The sequence below is a fragment of the Camelus dromedarius genome, chromosome X, assembly GCF_036321535.1.
Source record: "Camelus dromedarius isolate mCamDro1 chromosome X, mCamDro1.pat, whole genome shotgun sequence".
Lineage (NCBI taxonomy): Eukaryota > Metazoa > Chordata > Mammalia > Artiodactyla > Camelidae > Camelus > Camelus dromedarius.
Genome location: NC_087472.1, coordinates 38,273,748 through 38,292,774, shown reverse-complemented (window position 1 = coordinate 38,292,774; position 19,027 = coordinate 38,273,748). Strand labels below are relative to the sequence as shown.

At 46.1% G+C, this 19,027-nt stretch overlaps 1 protein-coding gene across 3 annotated transcripts in view; it reads left to right on the top strand.

Annotated features, from left to right (window-relative positions):
• The first annotated feature begins 2,305 nt into the window (after positions 1-2,305).
• Positions 2,306-19,027, top strand: part of DRP2 (dystrophin related protein 2) — a 41,992-nt gene continuing 25,270 nt past the window's right edge. The window contains exons 1-4 of one of the 3 annotated variants that reach the window (XM_010975760.3): positions 2,306-2,595; positions 12,567-12,738; positions 16,878-17,041; positions 18,612-18,768. In XM_010975760.3, coding sequence (XP_010974062.1) covers positions 12,628-12,738; positions 16,878-17,041; positions 18,612-18,768 — 432 coding nt within the window. In that variant the 5' untranslated portion in view covers positions 2,306-2,595; positions 12,567-12,627. Of the gene's footprint in view, positions 2,642-12,515; positions 12,739-16,877; positions 17,042-18,611; positions 18,769-19,027 lie in introns of those variants that run through there. The other 2 variants (XM_064482959.1, XM_031446331.2) reach the window with 2 other exon arrangements.

Genomic DNA, 19,027 nt, shown 5'->3' with positions numbered 1-19,027 from the left:
TGTATAGCATAATGGTTAATCACGCGGGCATTGCTCAGAGAGATCTAGGGTAAGTCTTGGCTCCCTAATGCATTAGCTGTGTGACCTTGGGCAAGTCATGTAACCTCACTATGTCTATGAAGTGGGGGTAATAATAGAAGCTATTTTTAATCTGCTATGAGGATGAAATGCACTAATAACGTGTGCAAAGCACTTCAGACAGTGCCTAGCCTGGAGTAAATGCTCAATAATGTTAGCCATTATTATAATCTACTAATTAGATCTTAGGTGTTGATAGCTGATAATAGCTTCATGTTTTTTGTCTCGTTGGTAATATTCTCATTTTTCACAGGAGCTCTTAGTGCCTTAAGCAAAGCAAAGCAAAGAAACGAGGAGGGGAGGACATTTCCACCATGGTCGGGTCAGTGGGAGAGAGATTTAGGGAAAGACGTTGTTGTACGCCTCAAAACAAACTCTGAGGCTTTATTTTCCTGAAGGCTGGTATTCTCTTTTTGTACATGCAGCCTGAATGCTTTGTCTAGAGATAGACAAAGAAAAGTAAAGGAGGGTTCCAAGTGCTCCTTGTGATCTGAGCAAGTCCAAGAGCAGTCAAAGTAGGGAGCAAGTACCCATCCAGTTCACTCTCCTGCCTCCTTCTAAACTCAGACTCTGCTTGGGCTCGGTGGGCTGGCGAGCTGGCGAGCTGGCGAGCTGGCCCTAGGCGTGAGCAGTGAGTCAGGTCCCCAAGTGTTTGGTGTGTGTTCTGTGCTGTGCCAGCCCAGAGGAGTTCTCAGAGTGTTCCTCTGGTCTTTCTTCTAGCCAACTTCCCCCTCCAAGTCATTCTGAGTCAGCTGTGAAGGACTCCTGGGGCCCTGGGTCTGGATGGTGCTGAGAAAGCCAGCACACTGCCAGGGCTAAGACTAGGGCCGACTGGGCCAGGCCCGGGCTGGGCTGGGGAGCTCAGAAATGCTCAGTTGGGGGTGTGTAGATTGAGAAGCCGGATGTGCTTCCAAACCCCCTTAGGCAATCAAAGGCCCTTTCTGGGCCTGCCTGGGGGCCTGGCTGCTGCTGCTTTGGCCAGGCAGGAGGGGCCCCTCCCAAAGCTCTGAAAGCCTAGCTTGGGGGAGGGAGCAATTGGTTCCCATTTTGTTTGCTTGTTTTAAAGAAGAGATCAGACCTTATGGCTAACCTTTTACTGAAACCAGCAGCTTAAGTTTTTACCATTTTATCTCAAAAGAAAACACATACATGCTAGTTATTTCCTAGCTGAGGGTTTTCCGTAACAATGATGATGATGGTGATAATAATTCTCAGCCTCTGTAGAAACTTTGTAAGCACTAGTCCCAAGTCCTTTGGGCCAGGAAGTATTCTTTCTCCTAAATTCCAGTGCCATCAAAGCTTATAGAATTTTTAGAGGCAAATCTGTGAAGTTAAGCAACCCACCCTAAACCAATTTGTTACTCTCGCTCATACACACCCTGTTCTCACAAATGGAGAGAGGAAAGAAGAATGCTTCTCTTATCCTTTGCCCTGGCCTGGAGCTGCTGGGGCTTTGAGTATGAGTATGTTTGTGTAGGAGGATGGGGATGGGGGCTTCCTGGCTGCTATCCATCCATCTGTCCATCCATCCATCCATCCATTCAACTTACTCAACAAGTATTTTTTGAGTTAATGTACTGTGTGCTGGGCACTCTGTAAAGGGATATAATCCCCTCCATCTCTATAGTGGCTTCTACCAGGAATCTCAGCATGTTTGGAGTTCCTACCCTCTCCTCTTTAACAGGAGTGACAGTTAAAGGAGTGAGGGCTGGGATGGACAGAGGAAAGGAGAGTGACAGTGGTAGCTGCTGAGGGGAGGCATGGAGGAGCTGTATTTTCTCAAATCATTCAAGGTCCATTTTGGTTCCCTCACTGTCCTCATTGTCTATACATGTAGATCTAAGAGGAGGTGAGGATGGAACTCACTGGTGACTGGCAGACTGCCCTGGGCCCAAGACTGTACCTTGGGTACCAGTGACGATTTTAGAGCAGAGTGTTTCAACCTCTAACACAGAAACTGAATCCTGGACTGGCTACCGAGGGGCCCTGCCAGCTGCTGGCTCTGAAGTTGGCTTTGGCTCTGGGTTGGATCTGTGGAAGTTGGGGCCCAGGCTCCTCACTCAGCAGCTTGTATTGATCTCCCAGCCTCTTTTGTCTCCTCCTTCCCAGTGGAAGCCTCTCCCCCTCTCCCCCTCTGCCTCTCAGCCTCTTCCGCTTTCCTCCTCTGCTTCTAATGAATTGAAATCTCTGAGAGCCGCCAAGGCTCTGGTAGTTTGACAAAACTGTCCTTGCTCTTTCTGCATTTGCCCAGTCAAGGGTATCTCTGCCTGAGTTCGGAGGGAGCGATGCTGTGAGCCCTGGTGATATGATGGCATAGCAACACAGAACGGCTGGGAAAGGGGAGGAGGAGCAGGAGAAGGAGGGCAGGGAGGTGGGGGAGACGGAGGGAGAGTGTGCACACAGCAGCTGTCGGCATCCCTGTCTCAGGGACTTCTTTGCTGATTCACAGAGGCAGCCCAGCCCCGGCCACCCAGCTCCCAGTTGCCGCCTGCTCCTCAGACTTGCCGGAATCAGAAGGTAGGCCACAGAGAAATGATTTCCAAGCCTCGCCCTTTTTCAGCTGGTAAGAGGAAATGACTGAGGGAAGGGAAGCTCCAGAGGTACTCTGTGTGCGCCTGTGTGTGAGCCCATGTGTGTGTGTCTGTGTGTGTTTGTGTGTGTGCACCTGCCTGCCTGCCTGCCGTCTGCTTGTGCCTTTGGGGGGGAAACTTGCATTAAAAAATGCCCATAATGAAGTAGCCACTGCTTGGATTTGTAGAAGGGAAAAAAAAGATACCCAGGAACAGAAACTCCAGCCAATCTAGCAACTGTGGTCTAAAAATGAATAAGAGGAAGGTCCATAGTTTGCAGCTTTGAGAAGAGAGGGGCATTTATATATTTACTTGTTTATTTATTTATGTCTGTTCTCAATGACATGCTTTTTGTCCACGGATGGCTTTCCCAGCGGGAGGGAAGCAAAGGGGTGTGGAAAGCCTTGGCTGAAAAGGAAGGAGAGAGGAAACCAGGACCTCGGAGCAGGCTCCCTGAACAAATGAGTGTCTGGCCAGCAGACCGGACACAGAAGCGCTTCCCTGGAGTAACCCAGGCTCTGACCTAGGAGCCCGGGGCTGAAGCGCATCCTAATCTCTGCATTTACTTCCTGGCTCAGTCCGGCTTCCCTGTTGCAGTTTTCCCCTTGCTGCTTCCCTCGATTTCCTTTCTAGCCTCTGTAACCAAGAGGCACCTCTCCACTCCTGAGAGCAGATCTGGGAGAGCTTTGAAATGGGGCTTTTGCCCCTCGTGGAATCCAATACCCCTTTCCTTCTGCTCTCGTCACCTTTCCCCAGCATCAGGCCCAATGCCCCAGCCTGGTAAGTGGGCCTGAGGCTGTGTGGGGAGTTCAGGCTTATTCTGCCTTTGGGAGGGAGGGGGAGCCAGGCCTCATAGGTGTTGAGGTCAGGGCTGGGCACAGGGCTGGGCGGAGTAGGGTAGAGAAAGAGGAGCAGTAGCTGCGGTGGCTGCCTGCTTCCACCGAGAGCCTGGTGCCTGGTGCCTGGAAAAGAACATACTTTCCTCTTATGTTTTCTTTTTGATTGTTCAAAGGAACAGAAAGCTTTAAAAATCTCTATGTTGAGTTCACCTTAGCGCCTCACTTTTCCGAAGGAATCTTTGTTTCTAGATGAAAGGCCCTCAGGTAAATCACCATTTAAAAGGCCCTGTGGGAGCCACAAACCCCAGGAGATTTCCCCTCTGGGATCTGGATGGGGAGACAGTTCCAGAGAACCTTGGGACCTTCTAAGGAACCCCTCACCCCAAAAGGCCACGCTGTCAGGGGAAGTGATGAGTGTCCTGTCCCTGGAAGAAGACGGAGCCGTCTTTTCCTGGGTGGGCTGGCCTCGGCTCTGCAGTCCTGCCTCCTGCAAACCAGTGCTGGAGGATGAAGGCACTTAGATGGGGCTCCTCTTCTTGTGAGAGTGGTCCTCCCAGGCTCTCTGCCCTGAGCTCCGGTCCAGAGCACCCTTCAGCTCCACAATCACCCAAAGGAGGGAGGCACAGCTTGAAGCAGCAAACTTAGCAAAGGCCCAAGAGCCAGATGCAGAGAGCACATCTGGGATGCAGCACTTCTAATCATAGGTACTCAAAAGTTTCTAATGTTAAGTCCACAGTGTCAGCTGGGACGGGCTCTCACTCGCGAAGCCCAAAAAACACAGCCTTCTAAATTGGCCAGGGACACTCCCTCAAAGGAAACCCACTCTATGGAAGTTATACTAGGAAACTACTCTCCTCTCTTACAAAGAATTCCAAACATACATCAGCAACTGAACAAGTAAGCGAGATAAATCCTTCTAGGACGACATTTACCAAATGGATGTTTCACAGAACACTGTTCTGAGAGAATGTTAATAGATTCTGTTTTAAAATAAGGAATGGTGGTGGGGCGGGGTGCCTTCTATGCTCCAAATAATTTTTTGAAAACACTTCATAACTGAATTCTCCTCTTGGAGAGTCAGAATGTATATAAGTGTAAATAAAGCTGTTTAATTTTGACGACCCAGTGTATCCCAAATGGATTTGACCAGGGAACACTCTTCTCCGTGGAAAAAAAAGTTAGCATCTTGCATACACAGTTTTAGGAAGTGCTTTTTATAAACCTAAAAAATAATCGAATCCAGTTTTTAAAATCACAACACATTTTTAAGCGTGAAAAAATTGAGAGATTAATGAAATTGTCCTTTTTAATATCTGAGAGAGTGGAATCTTACCTCCTGATTCTCAGTTCCCTGTGCCCAATTGTGGCTTCTCTAACAAGTTCCCTCCTGAGAAACTAGTCCCAGGAAAATGAAGTAGGTTTAAGGAATAATCCTGTCTTTTTGAGTGAGACATTTGTATCATATCCATTTCTTTAGTTCTTTTGTTATATCTGAAAATTATGAATTTCCCTTTCAGCTTGGGATTTGTTACATTCTTTAAAACATTGAGTTATGAAAATTTGTAGACATTCAAAGAGGTATAAAGAATAATAGAATGAAAATCAGGATACCTACCCACCACCCAGCTTAAGAAAAAACATCATCAGTAGAGTTGAAACCTTCTGTCTCTCCTTCTGTGATTAAAACTCCCCGCTTTCTTCCTTCTGAAGTAACCAGTCTCTGTGGATTTTGCGTTTATTATTCTCATGCATTTATTTTTACTTTTACTACATATGTATGTGTCTTTAAGCAGCATATGCCACTGCTTTATGTATTTTAAAAATGTATATCGGTGGTATATATTCTTCTCCAGGTTGTTTTTTTCTAGTCAATGTTATATTTGTGAAATTCATCCATGTTGTGACATGTGGCTCTAGTTCATTCATTTTTCACTATTGTATAGCATTCCACTTAATGAATATGCTATGATTTATTTATCCATTCTTCTGTTTATGGACATTTAGGCTATTTCCAATTTTGGGTTCACAGTTAGGGCCACTATGATCATTCCTGTGTAGATAGTTGTATGTGACTATATACCTAGGAGGGACTAATCCCATCACAGGGTATGAGAATTTTCACCTTTGGGAGATAACTGTCAAATTGCTCTCCAAAATGGTTTACTAACTTATACTCCCACCGATGTATTGCATTAATTGGTTCTTAGAATAACATTCTCCTCGTGAGAATACATCTCTGATTTTTTTTCCCTCACTGGAAAATAAATTTTATTTCTCAAAGTTTCTTAACAGCTACCTTCTCAGGAACACATTTCATTGCTTCCGTTTGTAAATGAGCGGGTTGGCCTAGATAATCTCTGAGGTCCCTACCAGCTTGACAATCTGTGTTCCCATGATTTATTCATTAAGTGAGAGCATCTGGAGCAGAACCTTGGTTTTTGGCTACATTGCAGGAATTATTTTAGGAGCACATAACAAGGATCAGTACAAATGAAATGTGTGTCTTGTCTCTTAGTGCCATGCTGTTAGGTAGAAAGGCAGTGCCGTGTGTTGCCTTGGATTGAAGAGAGGAATCTCTAGCTCACGGAAAGGAGTCTTCTTTTCACTGCCCTGCTCTTTCCCATGCCTCTCGTGATTTAGAAGTCTTCCCTATTTATTTTTTTCTTCCAAGAATAATAAATGCTTGTTGTAAAAAATTTTATATATATGTATACACACACACACACACACACACACACACACACACAAAGTGTATAAAGTCAAAAGGAAAGTCCCGCTCATACAACTCTAGAAGCAATATTACTGAACAGTTTTGTGCATCCTTGCAGACTTGCTTTCTGTGCATACACAGAAAGAAAAGGGTTTTTTACAACATTGGAGTTCTACCAGACATATGAATTCTGACACTTGTCTTTTTTTAACCTAAAATATATATCTTAGACATCTGTTCAAATCAGTGAGTACAGAACTATCTCTTTCTTTTTAACAGCTACGTAATATTCCTTTGTGTGAGTGGCTACAGTAATAGAAAAGATTTGAGTACCTACTAGATGTCAGAAACTATGAATTAACTCCTTACAACAAGGCTATGAAGTAGGTCTTTTCGTTATCCCCGTTTTACAGATGCAGGGACTGAAGCATGGAAGTCAGGGAGCTCATCCAACCTGTGATGATAGGTGACAGAGCCAGGATGCAAACTCGAGCGTGCTGGCTCTGAGCCCACGCCCTTCACTGTCAAATGGTGCCGCCTCTCCGACACAGTCCACTTAACCAGTCCCTCGCTGATGGACATTTGAGTCAATTGCAGAGTTTTGCAATTGCAAACAATACTGCAGCAGACACCCTCGTCCAACTTCTGCAAGTATTTCTGTAGGATTGGTTCCTAGACTTCTCCATTTTATAGGTGGAAAGAGCTTATCCATGCATCCAAAAAAAAAAGTTACTGAGCTCTAAGGCACTGGGGAAGCTCTGAGGTCAGACCAGGAGAGCTGACCAGAATTTTACTTCTCAAATGTCCTGGGAAGGTCATTTAAATGCTCTGTAAGATTTGCCAGCTGGGTGACACCCCAGAATCACTGCATCCTGTCTGTTCTTAATTGCTTGTGTCTTTGCCTGGTGGTGGCACATCCGAGTTGGCACTTGGGCTCCCAGCTGGCGGGCCACAGCCAGAAATCTTCTCTACTTTCCAGGTGTCAGTGACCACAATGCCTCAGAGTCTGGGTTCTAGAATTTACAGAGGCAGAATAGTGTAGCTTTGAGGAACTTGTATTGTGGGACACACCTGCCTGGATATTAATCCCAACTAGTTCCTCACCTCATATTCACAGTATCACTTTGAACAAGTTACTTACTGTCTCTGTGCCACCGTGTTCTTATCAGCATAATACAGACAACAATAATAACTACTTACTAGTGTTGTCCTGAGGATTAAATGACTTGATATATACAGACAGACTAGTTAATATGTGTGAAATGTGGAATACAGTAACTTTTAACTGTTATTATTTATTTGGTTATGGAAAAGCTGCTATACCAACCTTTCCAAAAAACAGTTGAAGATGCCCATGGCACTGGGGTGAGGAGTAGGGAAGGAGGGAGAAAGTAGCTGTTAAATAGCAAATATATTTGTACGGTTCAAAATTCAAAAGGTACAAAAGGATATTCAGTAAAAACTTCATCTTTCATTGGCGACATGGGACTTTTCTGGGTGTGAGTAATTATTCTATTTCTCAGTCCAAGCAGTGATTATATGGAGATTCGCTTTATAATAATTCAATATATTTTACACATATGTTTTATGCACTTTTTGTAAGTTATATTTAAGTTTTTGAAAAGAGGGAAAATAAGAAAAAATCCCAAAGAAATGTTTTTAATAGCTGTATAGAATTCCATTATATGGATGCACCATTATTTATTTATTTAGGTTATTTGCAGTTTTTTGCCATTTCAAGCTTCAAATAGTAAAGTTCCATATACATCAGTTCACATAAATGCAAGTAAATATGTGTATCCAAAGCCTTACTCTTCGTGCCTCCTGGGCTTTGTACCTCCAAAGTTGAGAACCTGTACACCTACCTAATTGGAGTTCAATTCAATACATCAAGTCAGTTTGTGTCTCTTAATCCCATTCCTCTATCTCGCCTCTTCCCAATTACGTCTCGCTACTGGTAACCACTAGTTTTTTTCTCTAGATTTGTGAGTCTCTTTCCATTTTGTTATACACATTTGTTTTATTTTTTAGATTCCACATATAAGTGATAACATAGAGTATTTGTCTATGGATAAAATATATGAGCAAAAAGGGTATTTTTTAGAGCACAGGGAAATAAAGCCATTAGTTCGTAATAACTTTAAATGGAGTATAAAAATACTGAATCACTATCTTGTACACCTGAAACTAATATGATATTGTAAATCAACTATACTTTAATTTAAAAGATCAAGTCAGGAAACATTCACTGAGTGCCTGTTCTGTGTCTGGTTCTGTGTCAAAAAAAAAAAAAATGTAGGATAGAAATAAGTATCCGGCCCGGACCTTGTCCTCCGTGAGCCAACAACCTTGCTTTTGTGCTGGAATCCTGGTATTTCCCACACATTTTTAAAGCTTTTATCTCTGCCCAAGAGAAACAGTGAATCCTCCTGGAGGGGCCTGTGTGTGATTTTGAGAACCAAGAAAAAAGTATTCTTAGTGGGAAAAAGCCATAGCTTAGTATCTAGCAGGATCCCTAGAGGAGAGCACAAAAGAGTGAGTGACACCCCAAAAACATCCTCCACACTACTTTGTGTGTCCAAATCCTCTCTGTCACCTTAGCTCAAAAACATCTCTTCTGTAAATACCTCTGAAATCCCTCCAACTTGAAGTAAACAGTTTCTGCTCTTATAGCATGATTTCTGTGGCCCATGTAAGGTATGAATCATTTTCTCCCTTAAGTGATACTTTTTTTGTTTAGCTGTCTTATTCCTTATGCTTGACCAACTCACCTCCAATTCCTCACAGCCTCTGCAAGTTAAAAAGGGAAATAAGAAGAGAATCAATATGTGTAGGTAGTAATTTGGGATAGGATGGAGATAACTAAAGAGGCAGAAAGAAGAATCTTTGTGTAGAACAAAGAGCACTGGCCAGGGGTCAGGAGGCCCAGGTTCACTTGTGTCTCAACATTTTCATCTGTTAGATGGGATCATGATTCTGGCTGGGAGAACCTTATCAGGTTGTACTGAGGATCAAGACAGGCAGTATAGCACACTACAAAAGCATGCTATAGAAATACAGGGAATGCTAGCATTTTGATGTGTGGCAACTGTTTAACATTTTACAGCTTAGCAAACCAAGGTCTAGAGAGGTGAAATGACGTGAGGTTACAGTCAGTGACAAAGTCTGAAAATAGCAGAGGATAGTTATGCTAGGACCAGAATGATCTGAATTCTCTGATTCCTGGGTTTGTTGTATTTTTGTTTTGTGAAGTGTCAACCTGACATCAGGCCGGTAGAGGAATAAGAAGGAAGGAAGTTAATCTGTAGAAATGTGAACCTCAAAAGAGAAAAAGTTTATGAAAGAAGAAATACAACTGGCCACTAAAAATGTAAAGAAAAAGTTAAGCACTTCTAGTAATTAAGGAAATACAAAGTAGTCTTCAAGATGCCATCCTCACTTATAAAACTGGAAAAAATACTTTAAAAATAAGAGTACTCACTGTTGGCAAGTGTGCTGGGAAACTGTCACTCTCATACATTGCTGGTGGTAGTATAAAGTGATCTGACTTTTTCCTAGGGCAGTTTAGAAGTATGTATCACAAGTCTGAAATTGGCTCACACCTTTTGATCCAGGAATTCTCCCTTCTAGGAGATAATCCTAAGGAAAGAATCACAAATATGCATAAGGCTGGCAAAATAAATTATGACATATCCATTCAGTAAAATAATATACAACAATAACTGCATGTAACATTTATTTAACAGTGTACTATTGCCAGACACTGTGCTAAGTCACCTTAAAACATTTTAAATTTTAATCATTAGAGCAAGTCTTTGAGGATAGTCATCCTTATGTTACAGATGAACACACTGAAGCTCAGAGAGGTTAACTTGCCCCAGGCCACACTGTTAATAGGTTGAATAGTGTGGGTTTCACCCTATGTCTGTCTGATGCCAAAGCCCATGGCCTCAATCATAGCAGTCTACCATCTTTGCAGCCATTAGAAATCATGTTTTAGAGAAATAGTGATATTATAAACTGATCATCATATAAATGGCAAATGAAAAAAAAGCATGACACAAAATACATATATATATAATATGATGACAATTTTATTTCCAAAGTGTATGTATATATTTTTCATAGAAAAACTACTGTAAGGTTCAGACCTGTTAGTAATCTCTTGGTAGTAGTACTATTGGTTATTTTTATTTTCAGTTGTGAGTTTCTGTATTTTTAGTTTTTCTATAAAGAATATGCGTTACTTCTATAATCAGCAAAAATTAAAATGTGAATATAAAAAAGGTCTGAAAACAAGCCTTTCCTAGCCTTCATACTTACAACATGTCCATAGCAATACTTCAGTTTTGATCTGAGTGATTAATTCTTTTATGTTGGTGTTGGATCAGAGGGGATCCCTCTTTTCAACCATTCTTTGGGGGAATCTCTTTGGGGATGAGAAACTATGTAGCTGTGTGATCTCCAGGGACTTTGACTACAATAAAGTGTCATTCAAACCATAGATTTTTGCACCTTAGTGATCTGTAATAGTCCCCAATCTTGGGAGCGCGGACCCATGAGGAGGAGGGAAGGGTGCTTAATGCAAGGAGTCCACAGATCTTTAAGTGTGTAAGTGTTTTTCTCACTCTGTAGGTACTAAAATTACAGCTACTATGTAGGTGTGAGTGGGTGAAGTGAGATATTTTTATTTTTATTTTAAGAAGGGGCCCTTATACCTAAAATGTTGGGAACCACTGAAATAGAGACCAAACATGTTAACAACTTAACCATCAGCATCAGGAATCGAAGATGCTCACTTCCTGCTGTTTGGATCAGGGTTTGCATGTCTCTACCCAGCACTAAAAGATAACACTTTGATCATTTTCAAGCATTGTCTTAGCCATCCATTCCCATCAACTTTGGATACATTCACTAAACTGTCCATTGCTTTGGACATTTAATTTTTTCACTCATATCTTTCCTAAGCGTAGCTCTTGACATCAAAAACTGAACATGCCTCAAGCACAGCTTATTACAGAACATGGCCCTCATCCTCTACCACACCAAGTTTGCTTCTTCTCCTGTCTTGCCTCTCTTGCTGTTGGCAGCATTATCTACCCAGCTCCCAAATTAGAAATCTTTGACTCCTTCACCTCCCTCGCCCTTCACACCCAAGTGATCACAGAGCCCAGTGAATTTTACCCCTTCAGTGTATCTCAAAGCCATCTTCTCTGCTCCCTCATCACTGCAACTGCCTGCCTGTTAGAACAGCTTCTCAATGGGTTCTTCCCTTGGGAGAATCACTCCACAAGGCAGCCAGAGGGCTCTTTCGAAATTGCAAATCTGGTCGTGTCACTACCCTGCTTAAAATCTTCAGTGCCTCCCTATTGTCTACAAGATAAAGCCTAGAATCCTCTGCTTATCATTCAAGACATGACCCAATCTGGCCACAGCCTCATCTGCTCCTCCCCACAAGGCACCTACCTTACACTCTGGTCACACTGTACATTTATTTTTGCGCTGTTTGAAATGATCTCTTTTGTTTTATTTTCTCTGCCTGATGACAATCTGATTTCTCTTTCATGACTCACCTCAAGCATATTTCCTCTAGGGAGACTTTTCCTGATGTGACCAGGTAGAACTCTCCTCATCCATCCCTTCACTCCATGCCACAGATACTTCTATTATCAATGCAAGTAACACTTTCTGGCTTGATTTTCCCCATGTCTGTTCTCTCTGTATGTGAACTTCTCAGGCACAGGCACCATGTCTTTTTCATCTCTGTGCCTCCTAAACTCTAGCCATACTGAATTTACTGTTCTCTGAACATGCTGTGCTTTTTTTGTGCGTGTGACATCCACCTTTGCACAGGTGGGTCCTTCTGCTCGGAAGGCATTTCTACCTTTTCCCCCTTCTCTGCACAGGAAAACATCTACCTGTCCTTCAAGACTCATCTCAAATACAGTCTCTCTGAAAACATTGTACATTCCCAGATAGAGTTAGTTCTTCTACACTCTGTGCTCCCCTGGCCTTTTGGTCAAACGTCGATTATAGCATTTGACGCATAATTGTTTTATTATCATTATCAGCTTACATGACTGCCCCCCTCCATCTCCCACACCCCATCCCCAGGCTGTGAGATCTCAGGCAGCGTATTGTCTTTGTGTCTCTAGCACAAAGCACAATAGAGAAACAATAACTACTTCCTTGATCAATAATTACATCAAGTCTTTTATGGTACACGATGGCCTGGGAAAAGCTATTGGGTAGGTCTGTAAGCTTTGAATTCTTATTTCCATAACTGGTCAAGGCACCTCTGTGTTAGTGCTGGATTTACAGACCTTTTTCTAGATTTTGACTTTAAATCTCTCTTTGTTACTATTCCAGGTGCCTATGTTCAATGGTTGGTGCACTGCTCATCCTCACCCCTCCATGAGCCTTGATTCTGATGCAACCTATGGTCATGCAGGGATGCCCTTACACCCTCCCACGATGTCATGAATGGCGGGCAGCTGACCTCTTCCATCACAGCAGCAGCCTCAGAAGCACCTGCCCCCAGGTAAGAGGCTGATAGCAAAAGAAAGACCTGTGTAAACAGGGTGGACACAGGATCTATGTGTGATCTTGTGTGTATCCATGCTTCTGAAGGCTCAGGGATGCTCTCCACATACAAGAAACCCTTTGGATAGCACGAGGCTTCCTCTGGCCCATCCCTGTCACTCATGAGGCCTTGTATGGGGGCGTGCAGCAAGGAAATGTGTTGGGCTGGGCCAGCCAAAGGGCCCACAATAGCTGAGGGGGCTGGTTTCATGTTAACCTTCCAAGGGAGGTCCCAGAAGAGCGTGATCCTTCAGGGCATGGCCTAGGACAAGGCAGAACATTCCTTTGTCTTGTCTTGGTTTCTCTGTTGCTTACCTCATATTCTGCACCTGCAGAATATTCTCTCTCCTTCCATTGGTTCTTTTTATTTTGTTTTTGTTTTTGTTTTTTTTTTTTGCTTGGGGAATGGAGGTAATTAGATTTTTATTTATTTATTTTTTAACAGCGATAATGGGGATTGAACTTAGGACCTTGTTCATGCTAAGCATGAACTCTCCAGTTGAACTATACCCTCCCCTTTCACTGGTTCTTGCTCTCAAGTACCTAGTGTTACTTGCCACTCCTGGGTTAGCCTCACTGAGGATCCCCTGAGCTTCATACTTGCCTCTCCTCTCTCTCTCCTCCTCTAGGAGTGGAGTGGAGTGCTAGGTGTGTGGCCACCTGTGTATTTCGCTAGGTGGGCAGAGGATGTGTGAGAGGCAGTAATCACAAGAGTGCAGCCCCCTTTCCTGACAATGAGGGAGGTCCACGGGGAAGTTGACTGGACAAGGGAGAAGTGTAAGCAGACTTTGGCCTGCCCTGCAGTGCCTTGGGGTCCAGAGGCAATGGGAGTGTGTGAAATTACTATGTTCTTAGTATCACACAGACGGGCTGCGGTGCTGAGTTACTGCCAGGGGTGCAAAGGGCAGCTGAATATACAGGGATGGAGAATGTAGGTTCTGGGGAGACCATTTTGGGGAGAAAGAGGAGGGAAAGTGAAGGTCCAGAGATACATAAGATCCAAAGATCCAGGCCCTCTCAAATTGTTTTGCACGTCTAGCCAGAGGGAATTTGCTGCTTATAACACATTCTCAATGCCAGTGTCAACTTAAGAGTTCCCCTGTGCAACTCCACCCCTTCCCTGGGGTGGGGCTTTCATAGGGTCAAGGGCTTGAGAAGCATGGATCCTTCCAGAAGGCTAGCCCTGCTCATTGCCCACCCTCTCCAAGCTTTACCACCTCAGCAGGGGGACCTGAGGGCTTCATTTCATGACTGAGAATGGTGAGACCAAGTCCTCCCCTCCGTCATTGTCTAGTTTCTTCTCTTCCTTCTCTACGGCCCTGATTTTGTCTTAGAGTTTCAAGAGATGAGGAGAGAGCCCTGTGGGGAGTAGGGGTGAGAAGCAAATATCTTGGCCACAAAAGCCAGAAGCAGAAGGCCAGTGATAGGGAAAGAAAACAATGATTATTCATAATTTGTCTATTGTGTGCCTGACTCTGGTACTGGGGACTTGTGAGTATCAGGGGGAACTCAGAGGGGAGAGCAGGGAGCCTAGTGGGGAGTCAGGAAACGAAGAAGAAGGCTTGAGGGAGTGAAAGGCTAACAGAGATGGAGCCCAGCTGATCGTGGGCACTTCCCTCCGAACCAGGACAACTTGGTTGTGGCTGGGTCACAAGAGGCTGCTTCTAACTCAGCGGCATTCCCAGTCCGGGAGACTCTGTGAGACTGGCTTGAGCCCAATTATCCCAGCAGAAGCCAAGCTGCGACCCAGGGTTAAAGCCACTCCCTGCTCTTGACTTGCCATCCCTTGCCATCCCCCATCCATCCCGGACCCCCAGAAAGGGTCAGGCAGCTGCTCTAACTATTCCTGTAGGTGGGCCTCAGCATGGAAACAATGTGGAACTGTGGAAAGCCCAGAAGACTCTGTGGGAGATAAAGGAGGATGGGAACAGAACTCTTTTTGGTCAAAACGAAGTGTTTTTCCTCAGTGCTCAGGGGTGGGGGGCCCAGCTCTGGAATGTTAACCTTTCCCCAGGCAAGTCTGCTGGGAAAGGAGAAGAGTGGCCACTTCCAGAAGGGGTCCTGCCCCTCAGGCCAGAGGCCCAGGACAGTACAGGCAGGGCCCAGGAGCCTCCCTGGCACTGGGTCCCTGCACAGAGCTGCTAACTCCATGGTTCCATCTTGCCTTCTCCCCCTCTGCAGAAGTCCATGTGGGATGCACATAGGCCATCCATCTCCTCTTGGCCTTAGAGCGCAGTGGGAGGCCTGGGGGAAACAAAGCTCTCCCACCTCTCCTCCCAAAGGCAGAGCACCCCCTCGTTTCCACTGTGGGCTTGGATCAGTCTTCTGCTGCCCAGCTTCCCAACGCTGCCATCCCACGGCTCTGTCCCCAGGTGTGCCACACACATTTCTCACTGCCTCTGGGGATGCTAACTTAGCCGAGGACAAGGCTGATTTTCAAGCCTGGCATTGTCTTGCCAGGCCTTGAGGAAATTGCTTACCAGAGGTTTGTCACCAAAGTGATCTGATCCTTTCCTCCACCTCAGGGGGGGAGGGTGGGCCTGGAGGCAGAGTGAATCCTTTGTGTCTTCCAGGGAAAGTGAACAGCAATCAACAGCAGCTCCCCTCTGTGTGCCCCTCCTCAGCACCATGGAATGCCCAGTCCCACTCCTGCCATCCTTGCCAGCCTGGGAGGGCCCTCCTGGCCCCAGTGTGGCGGGCCCAGTGGGGAGCGACGCGGAATTCCCCAGGGACAAAGCCCTGATTCACCGTCGAGAGCTCTGACCTAGCCGCCCCCTCTGGATTCCTGGGGGGTCAGTAAACAAACAGGGTGACCGATCCCGCCTCCTGGCCTGGCTCAGCTCTGACCGCCCTCCCCGAGGGAGTCTGCTCAGAGCCTGTCAGGACTGCCTGTGGCTCACCAGGCACTGAGTCCGGATTCGGATTCATGCTGAGCGATCATCATGGGGCTGCCCAGTCCCGCGACCGGGTCCCCCGGCAGTACAGGTAGGGTCAGCTCATGGGGACTCAGGGTGACTGACCTCAGAGCCTAGATGCTCCCTCGCTTCTCTTTCAGTGTGTGGCTGCGAGCTGTGGTTTTAATGGGATGACTGGTTTCCTACCTTGCCTGGAGAGTCTTATGTGGTGAGGAAATATGGTTTGGAGGGAAGGGGAGGCTAGAGGAGGCTCCGCCACCAATAAGACCATGTTCTTTCCAGAGGAGGCAAGCAGGTAGATAGGCAGGCAGGCAGGTGGGTTTCTCCAGGCTGAGATTTCCTCCTTCACACTCCCTGCCCTCCACACCCTTCTGTCTCTGGCTGGGGAGGTCTGGCACTGCGCTGGAGGTAGCGAACTTCTGAAGGGCTATTTGGCACAACCCCCACTCCTTCAAACCCCACAGGACCCGACGGGGTGAGCAAGTGATGGGCTCTAAGCTTGAGGGCTGGCTCTTAACTGTCGACTCTGGGCAGAGCTCTTTAGAAATCAGGATCCAAAATGCTGCTTTAGCCCTTTCTCCACCCATGGAAGATGAACAGGTCTCCTCAGGACTCTTTCCAGCCTTCCTGACTGCGGTGGGAGATGCAAGTGAGGAGGAGGGAGAAGGGGCACTAAGGCCTGTATTCACTTGTGAAGCAGGACCTCTACTGCTGCTGGCTCTCTGGCTTGCTTTCTCTCCCTCCCTGTGTCTCTCTGAAACTTCATGGGGCAGCCCTTCAGCTTCTTTTTCTGGAAGATCGGGCAAACTGTGGGACAGTGAAGTCTGAGCTTACAGCTCCCCTTGAATGCCATGGTTGCCAGTGTTTGAGCAATTCTGAGCATCTCTGACCTAACACGACTCCTTCCAGGATCCCATCTGGGCAGTCATCCTGGCAGAATTGATGATAATAAGAGGGGTAATGAAAGGAGTCAGCAGTTAAAAGTGACCGACCTGTCCCAAGAGAGGACCTTGCCATGCACAGAGCCACTGAGTCTTCCTTTAGATCACCACCCGCCCCAACCCGAACATAGCCTGGGACAATCCCTTCTCTCCTCTTGTTTGCACGTGGCCCACGCTTGGCTTGGTGCAGACCAGGGCGTGGCACGCTCCAGGGATCGCAGTGTATCTGTGTTTCTGTCCAGGTTAGAGCTGCTGCCGCCACCCCTGCGCCTCCTCATGATGGTGCTGGGGTGCCCTGCCTAAGTCCAAAGCTATTCAACGGGTCTCTTGGTGCCGCCGGACCCCTGGAACCATCAGCCATGAATCTGTGTTGGAATGAAATCAAAAAGAAGTCTCACAATCTCCGGTAAGGCCTGGCGCCTTGAAACTGGGGCTTGAGGGAGTTGGCTGGGACAGTGCTGGGTTCCTCTTGCTGCTACAGCTCGTCAGCCTGTGCATCACCGTCTCGTCAGCCTTGCCCTCCACTTCCCCTCCTTTTCCTCCTCCGGCCCTGGGGCAAGAACCGTGGGTCAGAAGTCAGGAGACTTGGATTTCAGCCTCAGTCTTGAGGAAGCTGTGTCACCTTGGATAATTGGTTTGAGAATCTCTGAATTTTAGCTTCTGCTTGTTTGGATGTTTTTTAAAGAAAAAAAAAATGAGTGGAGGACTAATACTTGTCCTAACTACCTCATAGCATTGTTTTGAGGACTCAAGTAAGATATGAAAAGGCTTTCTGAACTTAAAAGAGCTGACGGATAAATGAGGGCTGTGATGACTCCCTCCCTCTCTTCCTCTCATAACTACCCTTCATCTCGGCAGATACCATCTGCTCTCTTTCCCATCTTTTTATCCCTCTACTCTCGTCCATTGCTTATCCCCCAGCCATGCCTCCCCAAACTAAAGGCGAATCAGTAAGAGCCTGATGGCAATTTCTATTATCAGTTGTTCTTCTTTCCCCTACCCCTCTCTATAGCTACACACACACACACAAACACACACATACACTTTTCCTCTCCACCCACTATCATCAAAGACCAAACCCCTGGCTTCTGGTGGGCTCTGGTGGGGAGGAGGCAGTGTGGAGAAGTTGAAAGAATGCAGGCTCTGGAGTCAGACAAACCTGAGTTTAAATCATAGCTCTACCAGTGACTGAACTGTGTGACCTTGGGCAAACTACTTAACCTCTCTGGGCAATAGCAGTGCCTACCTCATGTGGTTGCTCTGAGAATCAGTGGAAGCAAAAATTTAGGTAAAGGGCCTGATCCAGATGGTAGGAAAGCAATGACTAGTTATCCCTATCAGCAAAGGGGAATGGGCCTGACGGCTGCACACAGGCTGGGCTGGCCTCCGGCTTCCTATTACTTGGACCTCAGCTCCTGGCTTATTTGTGGAAGAAGGCAGACACAAATGCTTATGCGGTACATGTTTTTCTCCTTCCGTATGTCAAACTTTTATAGCCTATGCTGCCCTCAGCCTTTGGGACCCCTGGGCTGCTTGTATTTGTATGAGCTTCACACACGTGCATGTCCACCTCAGCCACCTGTACGCGCCCTTTCCGCCTACTGCATCTGCTCCTGCTCAGAGGCCAGGTGCCAAGGAGCCTCTGCGGATGAGCAGTTTGGTATGACTTGAGTTCCTCCAGGACAAGACGACAACCAGACAGCTCCCACCTCTAATGCCCTTGCTCAGTTCACTACCCTTCCCAGCCTAATGCCGGGTGGGCACCTGAATAAACTGATGTCCGCCAAGTGTTTGGTACCATGCTCCGTGTGGAGGTGCCTCGGGAGCCTCTGTGGGTGGCTCTTCCCACTTTGACCAGAGCAGCACCTCTTTCATGTGTTTATATACTGAGGTTCCACACAGGTATTTGTTGGGGGGGAAATGCTTGGCCACTTAACAAGAGGATGGAAAATCACTGATCTTCCCATTGTGTGCAGAGCCCGCTTAGAGGCCTTCTCAGACCACAGTGGAAAGCTTCAGCTCCCTCTCCAAGAGATTATTGACTGGCTCAGCCAAAAAGATGAGGAATTGTCGGCTCAGCTTCCCCTCCAAGGGGATGTGGTCCTGGTGCAACAGGAGAAGGAGACGCATGCGGTAGGTTAGAATTCCAGAGGCCGTGGTGTGTGGCCTCTCCACTGGGAAGGGATCTCTTCTGCCACACCTTGATGGATGGATGCCCAGTCTCTGTTTAGAGGCTGAAAGTCACGGGAAGCCATATGCAGTCCCACTGGTCTGAGGCTAGCACTTCACAGGCTAAGTCAATTCTTTCCCCTCTAGTCTTCCCATCAATATTGGCTGCCCTTAAAACTTTGCCCTGATTTATAACAGGGACATGGGAAAATGAACATAATAT